Here is a 25,504-nt window from a genome sequence, read left to right as displayed (position 1 = left end):
AGGAGTCATCAAGGCAGTTTGAAGAACAGTGCATTAATTAGTTCTAATTTCTCAGGAGCAAAATTTAGAACAAACTTTACATAAACTGTCTAGAGAGCTATAGGCATTGGAGCGATATGGACCTTGAGCAAGTTACTTAATCTTTCTAAATCTCCAAATTTTTTTCATCTTTTTGTTTGTTTGTTCCTTTGTTTTGGCTGAGCCCACAGCATGTGGAAGTTCCTAGGCCAGAGAATGAATGCCTGCCACAGCAGCAACCAGAGGCAGAGTAATGACAAGCGGGGGATCCTTAACCAGCTGAGCCACTAGAGAACTCCTTTTTCCATCTGTTGAATGGTAACAATAGTACAGGTTAGTGGTTAGTGGTTCTCTGAATTTAACTTGAAACTACCCGAGATGCTAGTCTCAGGTCTCCCCTACAGACGTCAGTTCAGTGACTCTGGGATGGGAAACAGAGGATGGTTAGGATTCAATGAGAAGTGTGCAAAATGTTTAGCACATGCCTGGCCTATGTCAGCTATTAAAATCTATAAATACTATTTCTTAAGTGGACCCAACAGCAAGGAGCAACCCTCTTTGGGAAATTTTTCCTTTGGCATCACTGAAAAATCAAGCAGAAGTAGGGAGTTCCCTTGTGGTGCAGCAGGTTAAGGATCCAGTATTATCACAGCATCGGCTCTGGTCGATGCTGTGGTGTGAGTTTGATCCCTGGCCCAGGAACTTCCACACGCCAAGGGTGCAGCAAAAAAAAAAAAAAAAAAAAAATCAAACAGAACTAAAAAACACCAGGCTTCATCATAAGGTACAAGTGTTTCCTCTATCTTGAAATGCAAAAAAGTAATTCTTTTCTTTCCTTTATTTTTATCACTATAGAAATCTATAAAAATGTTTTCCCATTCCACATTTTTTTGTAAAGTGTTTTAAAATCTTATTGAGGGAGTTCCCATCATGGCTCAGTGGTTAACAAACCCGACAAGTATCCATGAGGATGGCGGGTTTGATCCCTGACCTTGCTCAGTGGGTTAAGGATCGAGACTTGCTATGAGCTGTGGTGTAGGCTGGCAGCTACAGCTCCTATTCAACCCCTAGCCCGGGAACCTCCACATGCCTCAGCGTGGCCCTAAAAAGACAAAAAGTCAAAAATAAAAATAAAAAAATATAATCTTTATTGAAATGTAGTTGCTGTACAGTATTATGTTAGGTGTGCAATATAGTGATTCACAATTTTTTAAGGTTATAGTCCACTTATAGTCACTATAAAACATTGGCTATATTCCCTGTGATGTACAATACATCCTTGTAGCTTATTTTTACAATCTGATAGTTTGTACCTCTTAACCCCCTAATCCCTACATCGCCTCTCCCTTCTCCTCTCCTCCCTGGTAACCACTAGTTTGCTCTCTCTATACTACATTATATCACTTATATTTGGAATCTAAAAAGTGCAACAAACTAGTGAATATAACAAAAAAGAAGCAGACTCACAAAAAAGGAATTCTTATACTCTTAAGAATAGTTTGTAAGTGGACAAAGTATTCATACTTCCTAGTTACTCTTACTACCAAGTTACAATGTGCAGATTATAAAGTGGTGTCAACACCACAACAAAACTAAAAAAGTTGTTGATGAAAAAACCTGTGAAAGAGAAGGTGTGAGGTTGTTTAATGCAACTCACAGCACACTGTACAGTTATTTTTGGCAAGGAAGTAAATAACTGCCTGGAACTGAAGCCTGATGGAAATTAATTTTCAACTAGATTTAGTAGGAAAATGTCTTTCCTTGGCAAACTGATGCTTTCAACTATTTACTTCCAATACACAAGTGTTTAGTGTTTGTGAAATAGCAAAATAGTCAAAATCTTCCTGACATCATGTTTTTTATTATATATATACATATATATATTTTGCTTTTTAGGGCTGCACCCACAGCATATGAAGTTTCCCAGGTACGGGTGGAATCAGAATTACAGCTGCTGGCCTACCCCAAAGCCACAGCAATGCAGATCCGAGTCATGTCTGCAACCTACACCACAGCTCATGACAATGCTAGATCCTTAACCCACTGAGTGAGGCCAGAGATTGAACCTGCAACCTCATGGTTCCTAGTCCAATTCGTTTCTGCTATGCCATGATGGGAATTCCACAAATATATATGTATTTTTTTTGTCTTTTTAGGGCTGCACCCGTGGCATATGGAGGTTCCCAGGCTAGGGATTGAATAGGAGCTGTAGCTGCTAGCCTATACCACAGCAACAGCCACGCCAGGTCCAAGTCGCGTTTGCAAACCACACCACAGCTCACGGCAATGCAGGATCCTTAATCCACTGAGCGAGGCCAGGATGGAACCTGTGGCCCCATGGATAATAGATTTGTTTCCACTGAGCCTCCAAAGCAACTCCCCTGAAATCACATTTTTAATGGATAATCTGAGCATCTACAAACATTCATAGGTTAAATATGTGATGCCATATAATTGTTGATATAGAAACTTCTACAACTAAAGAATGTGGACAATTTCTGGCATTTTGTTTTAATTGAATTCTTCTATATTTAAATGACCTAAATCAGCCCTGGTTTTATTTTCAGCTAAAAGTATACTTCACAGATGGAAAACTGCCCAGACAGTGTGAAACTCTTGCTTGATATATCCCCAATGCCTGGCACATAGTAGGTTCTAATTTATGTTGAATAAATATGGAAGTTTTAACACCCACAAAAGTTAAAGGCAAAGCAGTCCTATGACAACTTGCCAGACTTCTAGATAGCTATGTGAGATTTCCTTCAGAAGAGCAATCGGAATGTTGAATTTTAATAGTTCTGTAAAAATCAAAACACACATGATAAGCACTGATGAAATCCTGGAACCTCTCATGACTAGCCTGTAAATACACTGCCTCCTCCACTGGCAAGAAAGTGCTGGTGACTCTGACCTTAATTACAGCAAGAGACTGGCCCCTGGTGGTGGTGAAGCAGATGGAACCATCATTCTTGAGATGGAATCAGATTCTCTGCTACCTACTCCTTCCACATTTTCAGACCTCACTACTTGGGAGGGGGGAATGTTTTATTTAATTAATTTATTTATTTGCTTTTTAGGGGCTGCACCCACAGCATATGGAGGTTCCCAGGCTAGGAGTTGAATCGGAGTTACAGCTGGCAGCCTATGCCATAACCATAGCAACGCCAGATCTGAGCTGCGTCTGTGATCTGCACCATAGTCCATGGCAATGCCAGATCCTTAACCCACTGAGTGAGGCCAGGGATTGAACCTGCAACCCCATGGGTCCTAGTCAGATTCGTATCTGCTACACCACGACTGGAAGTCCGGGAGGGGGGAGTGTTAATTTTTATTTTAATCATAGGAAATATCTTCTACCTAAAAGAGTAACATATACATCAGCTTTTTTCTTTTTAACTTAAACCAACTTTTTGAGAATGAATTTATTCATTGTATTATCAAAAAAAAAATCCTTACAATAAAATCTTTCTTGATCCTGTAGAATCAATCTGAATTAACATTTGAAACCTAAAGAAGGTAAGAATAATTTAGGAAAATATCAAGTCTTTAACACAGATGCAGACTTTTTAAATTAAAACATTGTTTTGGAGTTCCCGTTGTGGCTCAGTGGTTAGTGAACCCAACTAGCGTCCATGAGGACAGGGGTTCGATCCCTGGCCTCACTCAGTGGGTTGGGGATCTGGCTTTGCTGTGGCTGTGGTGTAGGCCAGCAGCTATAGCTCTGATTCGACCCCTAGCCTGGGAACCTCCATATGCTTCGGGTGTGACCCTAAAAAAACAAAAAGACCAAAACACAACAGCAATAAAAAAAGCAGTTTCTGAGAAAACTTTCAAAAAATTCATAAGTGCATTCTTTCATGATCTTTAAATTTAAAAAATCTGACTTTTAAATAAAAATCAAGAGTGCTGAGAACGAAATTTTACTTAGAAAAATTATTTTCTATAGAGACTGTGAAATGAGTTAAAATTAGGCTTCTGTTTTTATCTTTACATGATATTTCCTCCTGAATATGAATAATATAAAAAGTCACCAAGTACGATTACCCATGTTACAGAGAGTTTACATCATGGGAGGTTTAAACCTGGTTACGTGGCACTACTTATAGAAACCCAGCACCTCCATTTTATGGAAAAAAACAAAGCATTTCATTTTTCAAGGATTTTCCTAGAGACTTTCAGTGGGCTCTCTCTGTTTCCCAAAGAATTCTTTCTTACTCAATTAGAATTTGCTTCTGACCTGCTGAACTGACAATGAAAACTTGAGTTAACTCTCTCTCAAGTCTAGTGGATCCATCTCATGTGGGGTTTAACTTTCAGATAGTCGTAAAAGATCACACTAAACAGATGCTTAATTCTTAGAAAAACTGTAATTCCATTTTCTTCAATAAAAACATTAAAAATAGTAATTGGAGTAAAAACGCAGTGTTAATGCCAGCAAGGTACAAATTGCTACCTCAACGGGAATTGTGCTGCCACATTTCAAGCCAAAAATCACTTGGCTGAAGTGAAATTCTGAGCCAGAGTCATCTTAATTATAAATTTCAGAGATGAACTGTACAAAATCTAAGAGAAGCATCTGATAATTTTCTCTCCCATTTCCATGTAAATTCCAATTCATATTTCTGAGCACAAAAGCCAAAAAATGATCTTTTATATAAATATACTACACAGTATATGTCTATATATATATATGGAGAGAGGGAGAGAGAGACATTTGAGATTTTATTCTTATGTATACATGAATTCTGAAAGTTTTTTGGAATCTACCATGAATCTGAAAATGTATAACAGGCGTCCGTTATATATGAATATCAGGTAAAACTCATACAAGTTTCACTAGTGAAGCTGATAACTTATCGTGATTACATAATGTATATTTTACTGCATTTATTTGGCTTTTATCACTGGACTATTTGTGGTGAAGACAACCATCTTTTTCAGTATGTCTATTATCTTGAATGTCAAAAGCAGAGAATTGTCTTTTCATTAGCCTTATTTAGCACCATGCATGGTAAATTCCAGTATATTCTGGAACAATAAACTTTGGATGCAAACTACCCAGACTATCTGAGTCTTAACTGATTCCTTAAGTCCTAGAGGAAAGGAGGGTAAATCTATGAAAGGAGACCATCAAATATATCAGATGACTGACTCATTGCTGGTTGTGGTCCAGAAACCAATCTGTTGGATTTTAGGGACTGGAGATTGACTTTACCTTTTAGGGAGAAACTGGTTGCTTTACTATTTGTCTGAATGTAAAATTTCCCTACAGCTTCAAATTCCCCTTTGGACTCTGTTTTAGGATTTTACTAATTCAAAGAAAACAACCAAATTTATGGCTTGGTACAGGGGATATTGATATAAAATAATACTGAAGACACAGGAGATCATCAGTCTTTGGTGAATTTAATACACAGTCTCTAGCTGACAAGTCAATTAACAAAAAAGTGAAAGCATTTAAGATTTCATTCTCCTGTGAAGGGAAGGAAAGAAACAATAAGTTAAAGAAGTTTGTTAAGTGTGGGACATCAGGCTCGAGCTTGTTTATATAAGGATACTAGCTACAATTGAGAGAGGAGGAATTCTGGAACTCTAGAATAGATCACTGTAGAACATACTGTTCTGAATCCATTTGAATTTGGTTCAGTTTTAAAACTAGTTAACATACTCTATGTTCAGCTGATTTTTTAGTAACTTGTGTTCATATAAGACATGCATAAGGGTGAGTGTAAAAATATACTGAACAGGAGTTCCCTTCATGGCTCAGCAGTTAACAAACCCGACTAGGACCCATGAGGTTGCAGGTTCAATCCCTGGCCTCATTCAGTGGGTTAAGGATCCAGCATTGCCGTGAGCTGTGATATAGGTTGCAGACATGGCTTGGATCTCATCTCATATTTCTGTGGCTGTGGTGTAGGACAGCAACCACAGCTGATTTGACCCCTAGCCTGGGAACTTCCATATGCCTCTAGTGCAGCCCTAAAAAAGCAAAAACAAACAAACAAAAAACCAACCAAACAAAAACCCCAAAAACCAAAAAAGTGAACAGGAGTTCCCTTGCAGTGCAGTGAGTTAAGGATCTGACATTGTCACTGCAGCAGCCTGAAGTGCTGCTGTGGCTCAGGTTTGATTCCTAGCCTGGGAATTTCCACATAACGTGGCCAAACAAAATACACTGCACAACATCTTATGAGTAAATGTCTACAATATGGCATCAGAACTACCAGAATGCTGCTTTTAATGCAAAATTCCAAACTCTAAAATTTTCATTTTTTCTCTCTTGAACAAACTTTGATACATCTCTGTTCTTACACAAAATTCTGATATGCTACAAATTAAAAATGTTCCAAACTTGATGAGTATTAAACATTTTATTTAAAGATTTTTAAAGTAAAAAAAGGTACACAAATACAGATTATACCAAGGCAGTATTCTACATGACAAAAATAAAAACAAAATTTTAAAAGTAAATGTACAGGTACTAATAAGCAAGCATGATACCTGATATCCATTTCAGGCTGCATTCACATAAAATGAACTGACCACATACATGCTTATGCAAAATAAATTTTTTCTTAGAACACCAAAATTCCAACCATTCTGACTGTCAACTGTCTTAGTCCCCTGGTGAGTAATTTGAGAAAAAAACCTCTATGTAATATAAAAAGAATTGGCATGGCACATAAAGACTACAAAAAAAGAAAAAAGAAAAGAATACAATTAAAAACATATTTGTAATGCAATTCTGTATAAAATATACATAGTAAATCTTATTAGGTAAAAAAAAAAAAAAAAAAAGGCCACCCTGAATAATGGTTAAAAACCTCATCACAGAAAAATGCTCATCACTTGTAAAATTGATAGAAAATTGATGCATTTTTTTGAGAAGATATCTCTAACTTGAAGGAGTCATTCATTCAAAGTTTATTTAAAATTGTAGATAAGAGAGTAACTCACCGTCTACCTCTTCTCAAATGTTTTATCATGAATACTGTTTTGTCCTTAGGTAAGGACAAAATAAAATAACTCAGAAAAAGTGTTTCTTAAAGTTAGGTCCAAAGACTCAATAGAATTCTTAAGTGGGCCCAGTATGCGTTTGAAACAAACTTACTAGGCAATTATTCCACATTCTAAAATTTGAGAACTAATGCCCAAAGGGTAACAGTACCACTTAAAAGTAAGATCATAAACATATTTCTGACCTAAGATGTCAGAATTTTCTATATGTTTATGATTTGAAGTGAATACTGCTTTTTCTTTTAAAACGTTTCAGGTATTAAGAGAAATATATATACCTCTTAAATAAACATGTGAATGTATATAAACATTTCCTGTGAGGTTTTCATTGCTTTCAGACTTATTTGAAGACAAGATAATACCTGGCCAGAAACTTTGGAAAAATTATATTTCAAATGAAATGCAGCATCCAAAAACAGAGATAATTTATTAAATGCCTACATATTTTAAATCATTCTACATTTAAAGACTAGATAGCTTTCCTTAAAATTACATTTTACTAAGATTGGGTAATTGTAAGTAATTTAAATGATCATGGTTATTTTTTAAGTCCCTTTTCATAAAAAATATTTAAAAATAAACAGAAGGATGCTATTATTGGCATCACTTTAAATAATAAATTGCTGAACACTAATATTAATAAAAAATAATCTGAAGAACTCTGCCCCTGAAATGTATTCTACTGTGATTACATGCGTTGCCTACTTAACAAAAACTCCCTTGAGGAGCTGGAACTGTAGTGAATGTCAGTGTACATGCATATCCTGAACGTTTATTCATGTTTATTATTTTTCCTGAATTTCATTGAAGAGTCCATAATAGGGTCCAAAAGTATGGATAATGTAGTTTGGGGGAATAAATACGCATGGTTAAGACACTGTTTGGAAGATAAATTATTTTCCTGTAACCTGAATTATAAGGAAAATATAGTATACATTCTATATCCACTGGAAGGCTTTTACAAGTTTGGTAACAAGTGAATGGGTCCCTATTATTTAAATCAAATCCCAAAAGGCAACAATGGGATTTACTCTCCAATAAGAAATAAATATTACCATTGTACTTTTCTATATCCATTTAAAAAAATTTTTTTTTTACTTTGTATATATTGAGAAGTGTTGCATTTAACTACATCCTGGGTCCTCTGAACTACATTTATTGACATTCCCGTTCAAATCGGCTACAGAGACAAGCTCAGAAGCTAACCCCTAAAAAAAAAAATCAGTTGAGTCAGTTTTTCACAAATAGCTAATGATTTGGGATCTGATCCTTAATAAAATCCACCTGTTTTCTTCCTTAAGGAGAATCTGTAATCCTCATTTCTAAGGAAGCAGCATCTTTCACTACCATTTTAACAACTGTTGCCTTAAAAATCAATAACTTATCTTTCCAAGGCAATGATTAACTTACAGCTGAATTTTTAAATACAAAGAACTCAGAAAGTAATAGGTAATATAACAAGTGGTTATATTGTGAATTACTTTTATTCCAAAATGACTTAAATTCCAACACTTAAATGACTTGATGAATATGACAAAAATCATGGGAGGTTTATGATGTAATTGGACCATGTACCTTAATGCAACAGACACTCTTTTCAGGTAAGTATTTCCTTTAAACCAAAGGACGACTTTATTATTCATCAGCAGGTTGCTGGATTACCAGTGTTAACTAAATTTTGACACGATTGTCTAGAAACTAGTTTCATTTTTTTTCATAGTTAAAGTTAGATGTAATAACTGATTCTTACAGCCAACCAGAGAATATACTGAGTGCTTTTTTGTAGGTGAAAAATATAAAATGGTTCATTGTACCCAGGCTGGTAACAAGTTTCTCCATGCATTAAATGGCAACATGAGCAAAATGCATAGCTGAGAAAGGGGGATCAGACACATTCTTCTGCAGACATCAACAGAGGATTGATGTACTCAAAGCCTTCAAACTCAGACTGATCAATCTTCCTCACAATGTCACTGTTGAAAGAAAAATAATTTTCACAATCAAGATGTCTCTGATTTTTTATTTAAATGGTAAAATAAGATTAAAAAATTAAGAATAAGGCTAATTTGTATAAATTATGGGGAAAAAATCTACAAGTTTTTAGATTAATCCCAAAACATCTTCTAAAAGAATCAGGAGTGCTGAAAATCAAAAAAGACAAATAATTCCATGAGTAAATGTAGAACCAAAAGGTAGTCTAAAACTGAAGGCTGGGAGTAAAAAAGGCACCAACTGCCACAATCCTAGGCAATCTTAACTTTTGACCTGAATAACATTCATAATATAGGTGAACATCCAGGTCCGAATTAACATTCAATTTAGGAGTCACCTCAACGGGCAGATGGAAGATGGTGAAGGGAAGACCCAGGAGAGTTAATCAAAAGAAAAGGCAACAGCGAGAAGAACACTGAAAACCCTGGCATGAGAAGAGATCACCATGGGGAGGCAGTGGGTTACAGGGAGCCAGGAGGCCAGCATTCTGTTAATTATACTGGGCTTCTAGTTTAATATACAAGAGTGAGTATCATCAAATATTTCAGTACATAAATGGACTAACTGTACTGCAGACACAAAGTTACACAGGATATAGTCCTTTACTTCAAGAAGAGAAGGTACTTCATATAAATGAAAGCAGTATCTGCGAAGTTTCCCACAGGCCAAGCTACATTCTACCTGGAGAAATCAGGAAAGACAGCATCATCCCACAACACTAACTGAATGGAATTATGAAAGGTCTGGGGAAATGCCAGTAATGGATGAGAGCTGGAGCACAGGAAGACAAGGGTGTTGAGTGACAGAGGATGCTGGAAGGAAGGTGACAGATGCTCAAAGGAGCCAGTGATGTTTTATACCAAGGAGTTCCACCTTGATTCACTAAAGCCTGGTTACATTTGACCCAACTCTGAAAGACAGGGAAGATTTCAATAGGTAAAAAGGAAGGAAGAATAGCGAGCAAGTGGCATGAGCACAGTGTTATCAGCACGTATCGGGGAATGGTGAGTAACTGAGCCTGATCAGAGCACAGTGCTTGTGTTAGGGTAAAGTTAAACAGCCAGAAAGCCAGCCTGTGGCAGATGGTGCGAGGCCTTAACTGCTAACCAAGGGGATAGACTTTGTCTGCTAGGCAATATAGGAGTTACTGGAGGTTTCTGATTAGGGAAGTTAAAGAATTGGAGTGGTACTTCATAAGCTATATCAAATGGGTGGCAAAGTAAAGAAGGAGCCCAGTTAGGAGGGTGGCATAACATTTTATGTATGATTTGAAAGAGATGTGAACTGGGCTTATGGCCATGGGAATGAATAGGAAGATCTGACGAAAGTAGTGAAGTAAAGGAATAAAAGACAAGGACTTGGCAGCTGAAAGTATTACACAGTTTGTTAAGGAAAAGCTAGAGTCAACAATCACTGACATCTTGAATCTGAATGCAGAAATACACGGCAGTGCAATGAGCAGAAAAGGGTAAATAAAAACAAGGAAATGGTTGAGAACAATTTAGACTTCATATGCTTGAGGTGCTTGTCTGACAAACTAGAAGAGATGTTTAAACAAGCAGATGGAAATGCAGCTCGGCAGAGATATCAGAGCAGGGACTAGGCACTTTAGAAACCATCACGCATTTATGTTCCACAGCAACACTGAGAGCGAGGCAATGCGAGAAGAAACAGGCTCAGAGAAGTTATGCAGTTCACACCCAGGACACCTAATTGGTAAGAGGTGGCATCGAGATTCAAATTCCTATCTTTTGATTAAATCCAGTGCTCTTTTAACAGGAAATGCTGTCAGAAATAATGAGTTGGGTACATCTCTCTCTCTTCTAAGAGACGGCAAGAGATGGCCTGTGCTTTACTGTCTTTGAATGTCTAGTACTTGACATGTTCTTTTTGCTCAATAATTGTTTTCCAATTTAGCTGGGAGTCATTTAATAGCTGGTATCCCTGCCACGGGGCAGGATCAAATCTCCAAAGTGCAAACTGCATGAAGCAAAGAGAAGGAGTCATGAACAGAAGCATCCTAGTCTCAAGGGGACAGGGAAATAAACATGACAAGTAGTTAAAGAGATGATGCAGAACCAAGGTAGGAGTAGCAACCAAAGCAGGCCATGAGTGCTGGGTGTTTTACAGCCATCAGGGGTGATTGGGACAGACCAAAAATGCCTTAAAATTTAAAAATTAAGAAGTCAATCCAATCTTCAAAAGCTGAAAGAGCAGGATAAATTGTAAGAGGGTAAAGTGTTGGCAGTGAGAGAGATCAAGACAATGCTCTGAAGGAATTTAATACCATTTATTTTTCTTTTATCATAGCATCTATTAACTTTTTTAAAAAAGGCTTGAAGATGAAAAGAAGATGAGAAAAAAAGTGATGGTTCCAAGAAGTGGAAAAAAATGAGGATATTTGGAGTTCCCCTCGTGGCTCAGTGGTTAACAAATCCGACTAGGAACCATGAGGTCGCAGGTTCGATCCCTGGCCTCACTCAGTGAGTTAAGGATCCGGCGTTGCTGTGAGCTGGGGTGTAGGTCGAAGATGCAGCTTGGATCTGGCGTTGCTGTGGCTCTAGTGTAGGCTGGCAGCAACAGCTCCAGTTAGACTCCTAGCCTGGGAACCTCCATATGCTGCAGGTGTGGCCCAGAAAAAGAGAAAAACAATAAAAAATGAAAAAAGAATTAGGATATTTGAGCATGTTTATAAGCAGAGGGAAAGAACCTGGAAAAGAGAAATTAAGGAAGGAAGAGTAATGGAGAAAACTGACAAAGGGAAATGATGGAGAAAACTAAGGAAACAGGTCTAGGAAAATAACAGGGTACTCCTTACACAAGAGGGATAGCCTTCTAGGAAAAGGGAAGAAGAAAAAGTCTGGGAAGAGTTGGCAATTCTGAGATGCAAGGTGGTCTAGTGACAGCTGGAAAGGGAGCAAGCTCACAGCAGGGAGGTCTCAATCCTGGCAGTCAAGTTAAAGCAAGGTTAATCCATTAAGAGTGATGGAGGCAGGAGCAGGACTGAATGCCTCCGAAATGTAGAGACCGTCTGGAACAGCTGCAGTGAGGAATGTGATAAGAACTAACAAGATGTGAAATAAAATGACTGACAAGCAGAATGCACCCCCATGAGATGAGAGAATGAAACTGTAATGACAGGTGAACGATCAAATGGCCCCAAATTATTCTAAACCATATCTTTAAAAGATACAAACAACATAAAAAAGAAGAAAAACAAAAAGATACAAACAATATTAACACAAAAAGTGCCTGGACTTGATAAGTTAATGCAACCTTTTTAAAAAGCAATTTGCCAATACACATCAAGAGTTTAAAAATTTTCAGACCCTTTGACCTAATTCCCTTTCTAGGAATCTATCTCAAGGTAATACTCAGGAACTCAGACAAAGATGGTCATCATCAAAATGGGAAAAAGTGCAGTGCAGTGGAAAGAGCACAGGCCTTAGTCAGACTTGGGTTTGAATCCTGGCTTTGCCACCTCATAGTTTTGTTAACTTTGCTTAACCTCACTGAGCCTCGGTTTCCTCACCTGTAAAATGAAGACGACAACGACTAGGTTTACAAGCTTGTTGTGAGAACTGGAGACAATACAGATAAAGCAAAGTAGAAAATGACAATTACAGTTTTTAAAATGCAAATATCTCATAATTGAATGGTTAGACAAATTATAGCTTAATCTGATAATGAAACGCTGTATAGCCACTAAAAATGGGATTTTCAAAGAACTTTCAAAATATTTGTCTACAGAATTACTTACTCGTCATCTGGAGTGAGCTGGACAGGTTCATTAGTAAACTGAGAATCGAAGTTGTCCAAACCAAATTCCCCAGAAATATTTGGTTTAAACGGAGGTACCACCTGCTTTTGTTCCATCTAGAAAGACATATTGAATGACAACTCAAGCCTGCATTCTTAGAAAAATTTCACCTCTACATTTCTCCTCTGCCCTCAGATGTTTCCCAGTCTTATTAAAGTGAGTCCCTTAGAATGGTTCTATGATATGCACAATGATGGAAATAATTTACAAATCTGAACACTGATGCAGTCCTCAATAATACTACAACCTGTTCCATTAAATTAATACTCTAATCTTTTACTTTTTTTTTCTTTTCTTTTTTGGCAGAATCCACAGCATATGGAAGCTCCTGGGCCAGGGATCAAACTCAAGCCAGCTGCGGCAACATCAGACTAGTAACCCACTGCTACAGCCAGGATGGACCCTGCACCTCCGCAGCAACCCAAGCCCCTGCAGTTGGGATTCTCAACCCACTGTGCCACAGCAGGAACTCCTAAAAACTTTTTAAAAAACACTTTAGAGAGTAGTTTTAAGTTATTTAAGCTATGATATAAAAACTTCAATATTTTTTAAGTTAATAAATTCTGGCCCAAGAAAACAATGAAACCTAATATACAAAACAAACCAAATTTACATACCATATCCCAGTCAACATTTCGGAAGAATGGGTGTCCCTGGATATCAGCAAATCCTGTCTGAGGATGACAACCCAAGCGTTCCTTTGGGTCCTGTGATGCAAAGAAATTTTTCAATTTTTCAATTCACTGGGTGAATATCCTGCTTTAGAGAAAATCTTCTTTGTGACCTGTGTTTCATGTCTATTATATGATACCTTTATGTCTGAAATGAGAATGGTCTACCTTTCATTTCTAGAAAGTACACTAGATACTCAAATGAGCATGAAGCTTGTGGCAAGATTTCCTTGGAGTTCTCGTCGTGGTTCAGTGGATACGAATCTGACTAGTAACCATGAGGATGCAGGTTCAATCCCTGGCTTTGCTCAGCAGGTTAAGGATCCAGCATTGCCATGAGCTGTGGTGTAGGTTGCAGACTTGGTTCGGATCCCACTTTGCTATGGCTCTGGCATAGGCAGGCGGATACAGTTCCAACTCGACCCCCAGCCAGGGAACCTCCATATGCCACAAGTGCAGCCCTAAAAAAGACATACACACAAAAAAGATTTCCTTATGGCTCTCTCTGCAGCTATCATGTAATTCAAGTGGAGATATGCACCATACCTTGCTAAAGAAAAATGGGAGGAAAGGGAGAGCAACAGAATCATTTGGGCAGCATCTGGCTCTCTCTTTGACATGGTTTAGAGTGACAGTCAAAATCTGCAACCCCCCAAACTTTACAAGTTTGTTCTCAGCTCAATTTAAAAGCCCTATGCTCAATTATAACAATCCATAATCTGTGTACAACAATGATACAACCATTGAATCACTGGACTGAGAAGGAGTGGGCAACTTACAAAATTGTCATGAATGAGAACATGTTCCCATTTTCTTTTCCAATACAAGGCATCCTGTTTTGCATACTGACACTTTTCACCTTCATTCTTCACTGTGTTAAAACTTAAGTTTCTAGTTTAAATCTTTCTTCACATATTTGTTTAAAATAAGCCTGAATTTATCTTTTTAAATCAATATCATATCTATTTATCTTAGAAACTGAATGTACATCAACCTTTCTAATCTACCACTTATTTAAAATAAGATTTTTAAAGTAAGAGTTGGAGAGTTGGTTGTTTGTGTGAAAAACAAAAAACAAAAAAACTACACATGTGGTGTTAGAAGTGATAAGTAAAAACACTTCAGAATTGTAATCTTAGATCCTAAAATGCTTTTAGTCCATCAACTGCAACAAACAATGGAATGGTGTTCAGATTTTTTAAAGAGCCAATGATAGCATTTCATTTCTTCTGAATATTATCTAATTATAGGGTTTTGATATGAGATTTTGTAGGGAATCTACTGCCCCAAGTTCTCAATAATAAGTAAAGATACTCTATGAAAATTTAAAAAAAGAGCTGAAAATAAAATTAAGACTATCCCCAAAGATGTAAATTTTCCCTAATTGAGTACATGGTATATATCATTTACCTTGAAAACACCACATGCAATATATAGCTGGGGGCAAATTAAATGGAAATAACTCCTCTCAGGATCTAATGCTGCCAACTTACTCTTTGATGATGGTCCATTGTCTCTGATTTCAGAGTTTTAAGGTGCCTGGACTTCTACTTACCAGTTTCATTTGTACGGAGATAAATCACTACAGATTTTATACACAATTTATACCTTGTTGAGGAAGCTCTTCAGGACACTTGCAGCTTTTACAGACAGAGAACGTGGTATGCGAATCTGTTTTTCCAAAATAACTAGAAAGGTAAAATTTATGGCATTTAACTTTTACAAGTCTTTAAATTTTTATTATGAGATAATTAAGGCATTCTAGCAGGAAAAAACCAAGACATTACACACGCCACTTAAGCGTCCTGTGTATTCCCAATCCCATTCCTGTCCTTCCTTCTCAGAGACAACTCCTAATCTAAATAGTTTTTATAATATTTACCTGGATACATTTTATTCTTTGACTACTTTCCTTTGTCTTGGTTTCGTCTGTGCAATTGGAATATAAATAATACCTGATTCATAGGGGTGTTAAGAGGTTTAAATGAGTTAGTATCAGTAAAATGTGTGGTACACATTACTATATTGATTTTATTGGACGTTGCCAAATCATTCTCCAAAGCTGCGGTGTCAATTTTTACTACCACTACCAGTCTAAGAGAGTTCCAGTTGCTCTGTATCCTCACCAGCACAGTTACTATCAGACTAAAAATTTTTGTCAAATGCATGGGTATGAAATAGTAGCTCATTAACATTTTAATGTGCACACACCTAATTGGTAGTGAAGTTGAACGTCTTTCCATATATTCCACAGCCATCTGGATTTCCTATTACATGAAAGATCTATCCATTTCCTGTGACGGCCTTAACTGCTAAACACAGGATCTTACGGTAACTTCTTTGGACTGTGTGTTGGGGGTGGTCCTTGTGCCTGTCTGCTTGTTTCTTTCTGTTCTGTTCATTTCTTTGTTATTTCCAATTTAGGGGCTTTTTTTTCTTTCACCTTTTGATCCCTCTTGTTTTCTTAGTACTCTACTTTTCCTCCATACTGTTCTTAGATTTATGCATTCGGCCTCATGGTCCAGGTGAAAAGACTGTCCTCTCTAGACACACAATTCCTTCCTCCAATCTCTGCGATACACAATCTGAAAGAACCTCTTTCTATGTTTTTGGGTATGAGAAGGTAACTGGCAAATGGACTGAAGACAAGAGAAGTAAAAAAGGATATATCGAAATAAAAACAAATTTAAAGCTTCACATGTTAAGGAATATACTGTCCAGATTATTCTATTTCTTACTCAAAGTTAATACTTAAGCTGTCCTCATTCATGCTCTAGAACAGGTTATCCACAGAGAATCTCTGTAAAATACTGCAAATTACCTTGAAAAAGATAATCCTCTGTGTTTTGATCAGGGTTATCAGAGCTCCCAACAATATCAAATGGAGACCTTCCTGCCATCATCTCAAACATTAGTACTCCAAGGGCCCACCAGTCAACACTGAAACCTTTGAAAAAGAAATTTTAAAGCAACAAATTATCCATTCTGTGGTCTTAAAAGTCAGTGATTTGAGATTCATTTTATTACATAATAAAAAAGTAAACTTCATGAAAAAGCAAACTCTAAATGCATTACAACTATCATGGTAGGCATTGAGGATTATGGGACTATTTCACTTACCAAAAAAAATTTCACTTATCAGGAGTTCCCATCATGGCTCAGTGGTAATGAACCCAACAAGTATCCATGAGGATGTGGGTTTGATCCCTGGTCTCACTCAGTGGGTTAAGAATCTGATGTTGCTGTGGCTGTATCTGATATTTCAAGGATATAAGTGTACTGAGAATAGCCTTCCTTGGTCTGCAACTTGATCTCCTGTTACCTGATTAGATTCTTAAAGGACTTTGGAACCAGATTATGAGCAGCTATCAGAAGTATACATCCTCCTTTATAACTGCTGAAATCAGAGGGCCAGAACCCAAAGGGGCAAATGTTTTAAGATAAACATATCCTCTGGTTCCTAACAAGCAGTCAATCTTAGATTCCTAGGGAAAATACCCCACGATATCTAAACAATTTTCCAGAGGTTTATGAATCTAGAGTCACATGGCTGAAGTTTAAATCCCAACTCTTCCTGTTTCTACCTACATGACCTTGGGCAAGTGATGTAAACTTTCTGTAAATCAGCTTCCTTGTTTGTAAAATGGTAATTAATAGTGCTTACCTCACAGGATCATTGAGAGGATTAACTTAGTTAATATATGCAAACTGCTTAAATTAGTGCCTAGCACTGTTAAGTGCTTGCATTAATAAAATGTATTATTCAAATTTACACCCTCAAAATCTGCCAAGGTCCCACTGTCTCTGATTTCAGAGTCTGGGGTTTTCACACTGGTTTTAAGAGGATCAAGAAAGTTTATATTGGAGTTCCCTGGTGGCTCAGTGGATTAAGGATCCAGCATTGTCACTGCTATGGTTTGGGTCGCTGCTGTGGCGCAGGTTTACAGGTTGAATCCCTGGCCCAGGGACTTCTGCATGCCATGGGTGAAGCCAAAAGAAAAAAAAAGTTTATATTAATAAGATCAGTATTAGAGTTCCCACTGTGGTACAATGGGATGAGCAGTGTCTCTGCAGTGCTGGGACAGAGGTTTGATCCCTGGCTCAGCACAGTGGATTAATTAAGACGTTGCTCTGTGTGCCATGGGGCAGTCAGGAAAAAAAAAAAAAAATCGGTATTGAAATACTACAGTGTACTGTAATGCAATTACTACCATATATATATATATATATATCATATATATATATCAGATAGATATATATATATCATATATATATTTTTTTTTGGACAAGTTCATGGCATGTGGAAGTTCTTGGGCCAGGGATCAAACCCAGGCCACAGCAGTGAAAACACAGGATCCTGAACTCTCTGAGCCACTAGGGAACTCTGCAATTGGTACCATATTTAACCACCCTTCTAGTATATAGTCAAGTGTCACTAGTTTATTACCATAATCTTCTCCTCTTAAAATTTCAGGAGCAATGTAATTAGGAGTACCACAGAAAGTGCTGGTTGTATCTCCTGGCCGTAATCCTTCCTTTTATGAAAAAAAGAAAAAACAATTTAAGATGCAATGTTCCATTTATCATATAAGCTCAGTATTTGTAGGTAATGTACTAAGCTTAAATAAAGTATCACTAGCACAATTGCCTTTATTATTGAAATCATGAGTTGTCATTAAAAAACTTAAAGACAGCCTGTCCTCATTATACATTGGTAAAGAGTTCAATAAGATAAAAAATGCACTTAATTTATATTCAAGTAAAATTTTAAATTATATGAATAAAAGGAATCATATTTTATGAAGAAAAGAAGCCCTTTAAATCTCACCCTGTAACACAACTACTGTTGACATTATGATGTTTCCCTTCTGGTCGTTTTTCCAAAGGCACACAAACTTTTGATTTTGAATTTTATTTTAATTAATTATATTATAATTAATCAATTTGTCATGCTTGTGGTATGCAGAAATTCGCAGGCCAGGAATTGAACCCATGCCACAGCAGCAACCCAAGCTGCTGCAGTGACAATGCCAGATCCTTAACCCATTGCACCACAAGAGAACGCCTGGTTTTGTATTTTAATAGCTACGGGATGGAGAGAATTTAGGTATAATATACTAATGTGTATAAATACAAAAACTATACAATAACAAATGGAACAATCACCAAAGAAGTTAAAACAAACTTGTATGAAGCTAACAACAGAGCCTCAAAATACAAATAATAAAAATGGACAAAATTATTAAGAGAATTTCACAATCCCTGCTATGGACTGAATGTGTGTGTGCTCCCAAAATTCATATGCTGAGGCTGTAATGTGATAGATAGCACTGGGAGGTGGGGATTTTGGGGGAGGTAATCAGGTCATGAGGCTGGAGCCCCCATGAAACCATGAGAAATAAATGTCCAAACCATGAGAAATAAATGTCTTTTGCTTAAGCCACCTAGTCTAGAGTACCTTGTTGCTGCAATCTGAACTGACAGTACAATCCCCAATGATGACAGGTGATTTTAATACATCTATATGAGAAAATGATAGGTCATACAGACAAAAATTAATAAGCAAAGAAAGATTTGGACAACAGCTAGAGTTAAAAATATGTATATTAGACATACACACAGAATACTTACATCTATGTGTATGTGTGGAGAAAGAAAAAAAGAGCGAAAGTCAGAGACTTCTTGCATGCAAAACAGAGATTATACATCCTTTTTAATTTACATTTGGGATACTGACCAAATACTAAAGGCTCAATATACTTCACAGAACCAATATCATTCAGACCATTCTCTGGCCACAAAGCAATCAAATAAGAAATCAACAGCAAAAAGATAGCCTCCCTGAATAGCCAGAACGATCTTGAGAAAGAAGAACAGAGCTGGAAGAATCACCTCCCTGACTCCAGACTATACTACAAAGTTACAGATATCAAAACAGTATGGTACTGGAACAAAAACAGACACATGGATCAAAAAATTAGAATAAAGAACCCAGAAGTAAACCCATATGCTTATGGTCAATTAATCTATAACAAAGGAGGCAAGAATATATAATGAAGAAAAGACAGTCTCTTCAATAAGTGGTGCTGGGAAAACTAGACAGCTACCTATAAAAAAGTGAAATTAGAATATTTGTTAACACTATACACAAAAATAAACTCAAAATGGATTAAAGCTCTAAAAGTAAGACCAGATACTATAAAACTAGAGGAAAACACAGGCAGAACACTCTTTAAACCATGACAATATCTTTTTGGATCTGTCTTCTAGAGTAATGACAATAGACAAAATAAACAAATAGAACCTAATTAAACTTAAAAGCTTTTGCACAGCAAAGGAAACCACCAACAAAATGAAAAGACAACCTACACAATGGGAGAAAATATTTGCAAATGATATGACCAATAAGGGGTTAATATCCCAAATATATAAACTTGTACAACTCAACATAAAAAAAAACAAAACCTGATTAAAAAATGGGCAGGAGACCTGAAGAGACATTTTTCCAAAGAAGACACACAGACAACAGGCAAATGAAAAGATGCTCAACAATGCTAGTCATTAGACATATACATATCAAAATGAGATATCACCTCACATCTGTCAGAATGGCTATTATCAAAAAGACCACAGGGAGTTCCCATCGTGGCTCAGTGGTTAATGAATCCAACTAGGAACCATAAGGTTTCGGGTTCCATCCCTGGCCTTGCTCAGTGGGTTGAGGATCTGGCACTGCCGTGAGCTGTAGTGTAGGTTGCAGACTTGGCTCAGATCCTGCGTTGCTGTCTCTGGCGTAGGCCGGTGGCTACAGCTCTGATTAAACCACTAGCCTTGGAACCTCCATACGCCATAGGAGTGGCCCTAGAAAGGGCAAAAAGACACACACACACACACACAAAGCCACAAATAATCAGTGTTGGTAAAAATGTGGAGAATAAGGAACCCTTTTACACTGTTGGTGGGAATGTAAATTGTTGCACCACTCTGGAAAAAAATATGGAGGTTTCTCAAAAAACTGAAAATGTAACTACCATATAATCCAGCAATTTCACTGCTGGATGTATATATCCAAAGAAAATGAAAACATTAATTTGAAAAAAAATCCATGCACCCTGATGTTCACAGCAGCATTATTTACAATAGCCAAGATAGGGAAGCGACTTAAATGTCCATCCACAGAGGAATGGATAAAGAAGATGGAGTATAGTATATGCAATAGAATACTAGTCAGCCACAATAAATAATGAAATTTTGCCATTTACAATAACATGAATGGACTTGGAGGGTATTATGCTTAGTGAATAAGTTAGAGAAAGACAAATACAACTCATATGCTATCACATATGTGGAATCTAAAAAATAAACTAATGAATATAACAACAACAAAAAGAAAAGACTCAGATATAGAGAACAAACTAATGGCTATGAGTGGGGTGAGGGAAGAGGCAAAGTAGGGGCATGGGGATTAAGAGGTACAAACTACTATGTATAAATACATTACAAGGATATACTGTACAGCACAAAGAATATACTATTTTATACTAATATTACATAATAACCATAAATGGAATATAACCTTTAAAACCCATGAATCATTACGTTGTACATCTGAAACTTAAATACTGTAAATCAGGATGTTCCTGTTGTGGCTCAGCAGAAGCAAACCTGCCTAGCATCCATGAGGCCGCAGGTTCAATCCCTGGGCTCGCTCAGTGGGTTAAGGATCCAAAGCTACTGTGAGCTGTAGTGTAGATCACAGAAGAGACTGGGATCCCAAGTTACTCTGGCTGTGGTGTAGGCCAGTGGCTATAGCTCTGATTTGACCCCTTACGTAGGAACTTTCCATCTGCTGCAGGTGCAGCCTAAAAAGCAAAAAAAAAAAAAAAAAAGAAAGAAAGAAAGAAAAAAAAGTAAATCAACTATACCTCAATTAAAACTAAGGAGTAAAAATATAGTCTAAAAACAAGCTGAATAATATTAAATATACAATTAGGTATCTGCTTTTTTTTTAACTTTATAAGCATGTAATTTCCCATGTAATTATAGATTTCCTATTATTAATAACTATAAAATTCAACTGAACTTATGAACATAGAATTTAACCATTTCCCTATTGTTAAATTATATGGTCCAACATTCCAAACAAAAAAACGGGAGAAGAAAAATACTAAAAGTCAAGCCTTCCTACCATTCTTGTCCCTGACACATCCAGTTCCAGCTTCCAAGAGACAAGAACTGTTATGAGGTTCTCACATATTCCTACAGAGATATTCTGGGCATGGTGTATGCATTTTTATTCAAATTTTATATTATTACATGTAATACTAACACAAGCATCTAGAAGAAATACTTAGTGGGGTTCTCTGATGCCTAGTGGGTTGAGGCGCTTGCCTTCTCACCACTCTGGTTCTGGTTGCTGCTGTGTGGCATAGGTTCAGTCCCTGGCCCACGAACTTCCACATACTGCCTATGTGGAAAGAAAGAAATAAAAGAAAAATACAAAAAAAAAAACAAAAACCAAGAGAAAACCTGAAATAAATGTTCCAACTCTTATTAAAAAAAAAAAAAAAAGAAATACTTAGTAATATATGCTGTGATTCCAAGGATTTTTTTAAGATCCCCAATAGGGATATATGTTATTTTTGTATACAGGCATACCATAGAGATACTGCAGTTCGGTTTCAGACCCTTGCAATAAAGTAGATATCACAATAAATCAAGTCACATGAATATTTCTGGTTTTCCAGTGCATATAAAAATTATGTTTACACTATACTGTCATCTATTAAGTGTGCACAGCATTATGTCTGAAAAAACAAAATGCAGGAGTTCTCTTGTGGTACAGCTGGTTGAGGATCTGGCATTGTCACTGCAGCAGCTTGGGTTGCTTCTGTGGCTCAGGTTTGATCCCTGGCCTGGGAATTTTCACATGCTGTGGGCGCAGCCAAGGAAAAAAAAAAAAAGTGCATATCTTAATTTAAAAACACTTTATTGTTAAAAATGCTAATCATTACCTGACAACACAGTGTTTCCACAAACCTTCAGTTTGTAAAAAAAAAAAAAGGCAATACCTGTGAAGCACAGTAAAGCAAAGCATAATAAAACAAGGCATGCCTGTACAAAGAAATATGAACGTGATTTAAGTTACTGGCAATAACTTGACCTACAGTCAAATGGCGAATGACATGCACTTTCAGGGCAAGAGTCAGAGGCAAGTGGTGCAGTCTGTTAACCTGTAAAAGAGCTATGCTAAATCATTCACCTTTTGACTGGCTATCTAAATGTAGGCCCATCAGCTAAGTTATCTACAGCATAAGATAGATAGATATTAGGGAGTTCCTGTCATGGCTCAGTGGTTAATGAATCCGACTAGGAACCATGAGGTTGCGGATTGGTCCCTGGCCTTGCTCAGTGGGTTAAGGATCCAGCGTTGCCATGAACTGTGGTGTAGGTTTGCAGATGTGGCTCGGATCCCACGTTGCTGTGGCTCTGGCGTAGGCCAGAGGCTACAGCTCTGATTAGACCACTAGCCTGGGAACCTCCATATGCTGAGGGAACAGCCCTAAAAAAAACAAAAAATATTAAAAAAAAAAGATAGATAGATACTATAAAATTCCCCTGCTGATGAAAAAGAGAGTAAAAGGCACATCAATTCATAAAATGGCTAGTTTTTCAGTAAATGTTCATAAAATATTTCAAGCCTATGTCTGGAAATGTTAATTGCAGTTTTCATATGCCTCCAATAATCACTACTCTCTGCATTCTTTATATAAAGGTATCTAATGAGAAACTGAAGAAATAGGAAAAGAAATTCATCCAGTATTTGCCCAAGGTCAGATTTTAGGTGAGTTTAAATACTGACTCTAAGTCCTAAGATAAGAACACTCAAATTTCCAGGGGATTCATGTCCCATAAGCTTTAACACTGTGTATAAATGTGTTAGTTGGAAAAGACATAAAGTACAGTTAGTAAACTCTCTAAACAAAAGTTCCAATCCTGGTGTCTTTTCCTACTAACACTAGCTCCTAGAGAAGGAGGAAAGGCAGAAAGACAGGTAAGCAGAACAACCAATTTAAAAAACTACTAAATAAAACCTCTAAGATTTATCAAAAATCCTGGTTAATCTGAGGATCTCTGGAAGAATGGGAATACATAACAAACCAACATTATTTCTGATTAAGAATAAACAAAAGATCAAATATTTTCTCTAATATAATATCTTCCAGGCAAAACAGGATCCCTGAATTTCTTTGAAGAAATAGTGAGGCTTGGAGGCACTTGCCTCAGGTGAATGGGGAAAGGCAATTAACACATTTACATGCTTGTTGCCACATTTACTGTGTGAAGATGATTCTGTCCAGCTATTTTAAAAGAAGAATAGCCCCTTATACACTTCCTGGAAAAAGACTGGACCCTTAAATGAAACATTATTATAAAAAGAATAAAACACCAAGAAATAAAGGAGAAATGAAGAACATGCCCTGATAATAACTGAAATTCTTATTTTGCTCTATTGCACTTTACGTTAAATATTTAAATTTTAAATTAAATAATGGCGCAGAGATAATGAATCCGACTAGGAAACACGAGGTTGCGGATTCAATCCCTGGCCTCACTCAGTGGGTTAAGGATCCGGCATTGCCGTGAGCTGTGGTGCAGGTAGCAGATGCGGCTCCGATCTGTTGCTGTGGCTCTGGCTAGGCCAGTAGCAACAGCTCCAATTAGACCCCTAGCCTGGGAACTTCCATATGCTGCGCCTGTGGCCCGAAAAGGACAAAAGACCAAAAAAAAAAAAAAAAATTTCCTATGAAAAAAATTTTTTTGGCTGCACCCTTGGCATGTGGAAGTTCTGGGGCCAAGGACCAAACCCACACTATGGCAGTAACAATATTGGATCCTTACCCTCTGTGCCATTAGGGAATTCTAGGAAATTTTCAAATGCATTATTGAGTCACGATTAGGAGTTCTCCCATGGCTCAGTGGGTTAAGGATCTGGTGTTGTCACTGCTGTAGCTCTGGTTAAAGATGTGGCACAGGTTCGATCTGTGACCTGGGAACTTCCCCAAGCTTCATGCGCAGCCAAAAAAAAAAAAAAAGAAGTACAATTAAATGGCAAAAACTGGAAGGTAATATGTAAGCAGCTGTGCTAAAGTTGTGGGCTGGTAGCTAACTTTTTGCCTCCAAATTTTCTTCAAGTGTCACAACTCTCAAGACAATTAACAGATAATAAAAAGAAATTAACTCATTTTGGCACATATAACACTCATAGAGAATACGGAATTTTGTAAATGGCTAGGAAATGAGTACATTTGTCTTTGTGCTAGAATTCCAAAGTGTATCCTAAGCAAAATAGCAACGATTTTCCCATCTTTAAATATGAAGTTATTTGACCAAAACAATTTCCTGAGCTGCTAAGACCTTTTGAATAACTAGAAATTTCCCTCACCTTACACATGCCATAGTCAGTGAGTTTAATGTGTCCTTCAGAGTCCAGCAATACGTTGTCCAGTTTCAAATCTCTATAAATTATCCCTCGTTCATGAAGATAATTTAATGCTAGACTGATTTCTGCAGAGTAAAATCTAAAATAAAATGAAAAATTACTCATTTGATTCAAGTTTTTACATTGTGGTAAGTTTCTAGAGAAAGGTATTTAAATCCTACTCCCATCTGCAAACTCCCATCATCAAAATCATGTCAAAAGATTTTTTTCGCCCAGTGATTTCAGGAACAATACCAAAACACAAATTGAAGTACCATTTTAAAACAGCTGAGCCCCAAACACAACTATAAAAGTTTAAGTCTAGGAGTTCCCACTGTGGTGCAGTAGAAACGAATCCGACTAGTAACCAGGAGGTTGCAGGTTCGATCCCTGGCCTTGCTTAGTGGGTAAGGATCCAGCGTTGCCATGAGCTGTGTGTAGGCTACAGACCCGGCTTGAATCTTGCATTGCTCTGGCTGTAACATAGGCCGGCAGCTGTAGCTC

The 25,504-nt window shown here is 37.1% G+C and overlaps 1 protein-coding gene across 1 annotated transcript in view; it reads right to left on the bottom strand.

The window, feature by feature from the left end:
* Positions 1 to 6,370: 6,370 nt before the first annotated feature.
* The window catches only part of PRKCI (protein kinase C iota), an 81,496-nt gene continuing 62,362 nt past the window's right edge, over positions 6,371 to 25,504 (bottom strand). The window contains exons 12-18 of the mRNA XM_047786357.1: positions 24,965 to 25,100; positions 17,966 to 18,053; positions 16,340 to 16,465; positions 15,127 to 15,206; positions 13,465 to 13,554; positions 12,788 to 12,903; positions 6,371 to 9,008 (exon numbers count right to left, since the gene is read on the bottom strand). Coding sequence (XP_047642313.1) covers positions 8,921 to 9,008; positions 12,788 to 12,903; positions 13,465 to 13,554; positions 15,127 to 15,206; positions 16,340 to 16,465; positions 17,966 to 18,053; positions 24,965 to 25,100 — 724 coding nt within the window. The 3' untranslated portion in view covers positions 6,371 to 8,920. The remainder of the gene's footprint in view (positions 9,009 to 12,787; positions 12,904 to 13,464; positions 13,555 to 15,126; positions 15,207 to 16,339; positions 16,466 to 17,965; positions 18,054 to 24,964; positions 25,101 to 25,504) is intronic.

This window comes from Phacochoerus africanus, chromosome 1, assembly GCF_016906955.1.
Source record: "Phacochoerus africanus isolate WHEZ1 chromosome 1, ROS_Pafr_v1, whole genome shotgun sequence".
In the NCBI taxonomy this organism is placed as follows: domain Eukaryota; kingdom Metazoa; phylum Chordata; class Mammalia; order Artiodactyla; family Suidae; genus Phacochoerus; species Phacochoerus africanus.
The sequence above is the reverse complement of the archived record's forward strand: the minus strand, read 5'-3'. Positions and strand labels throughout refer to the sequence as shown.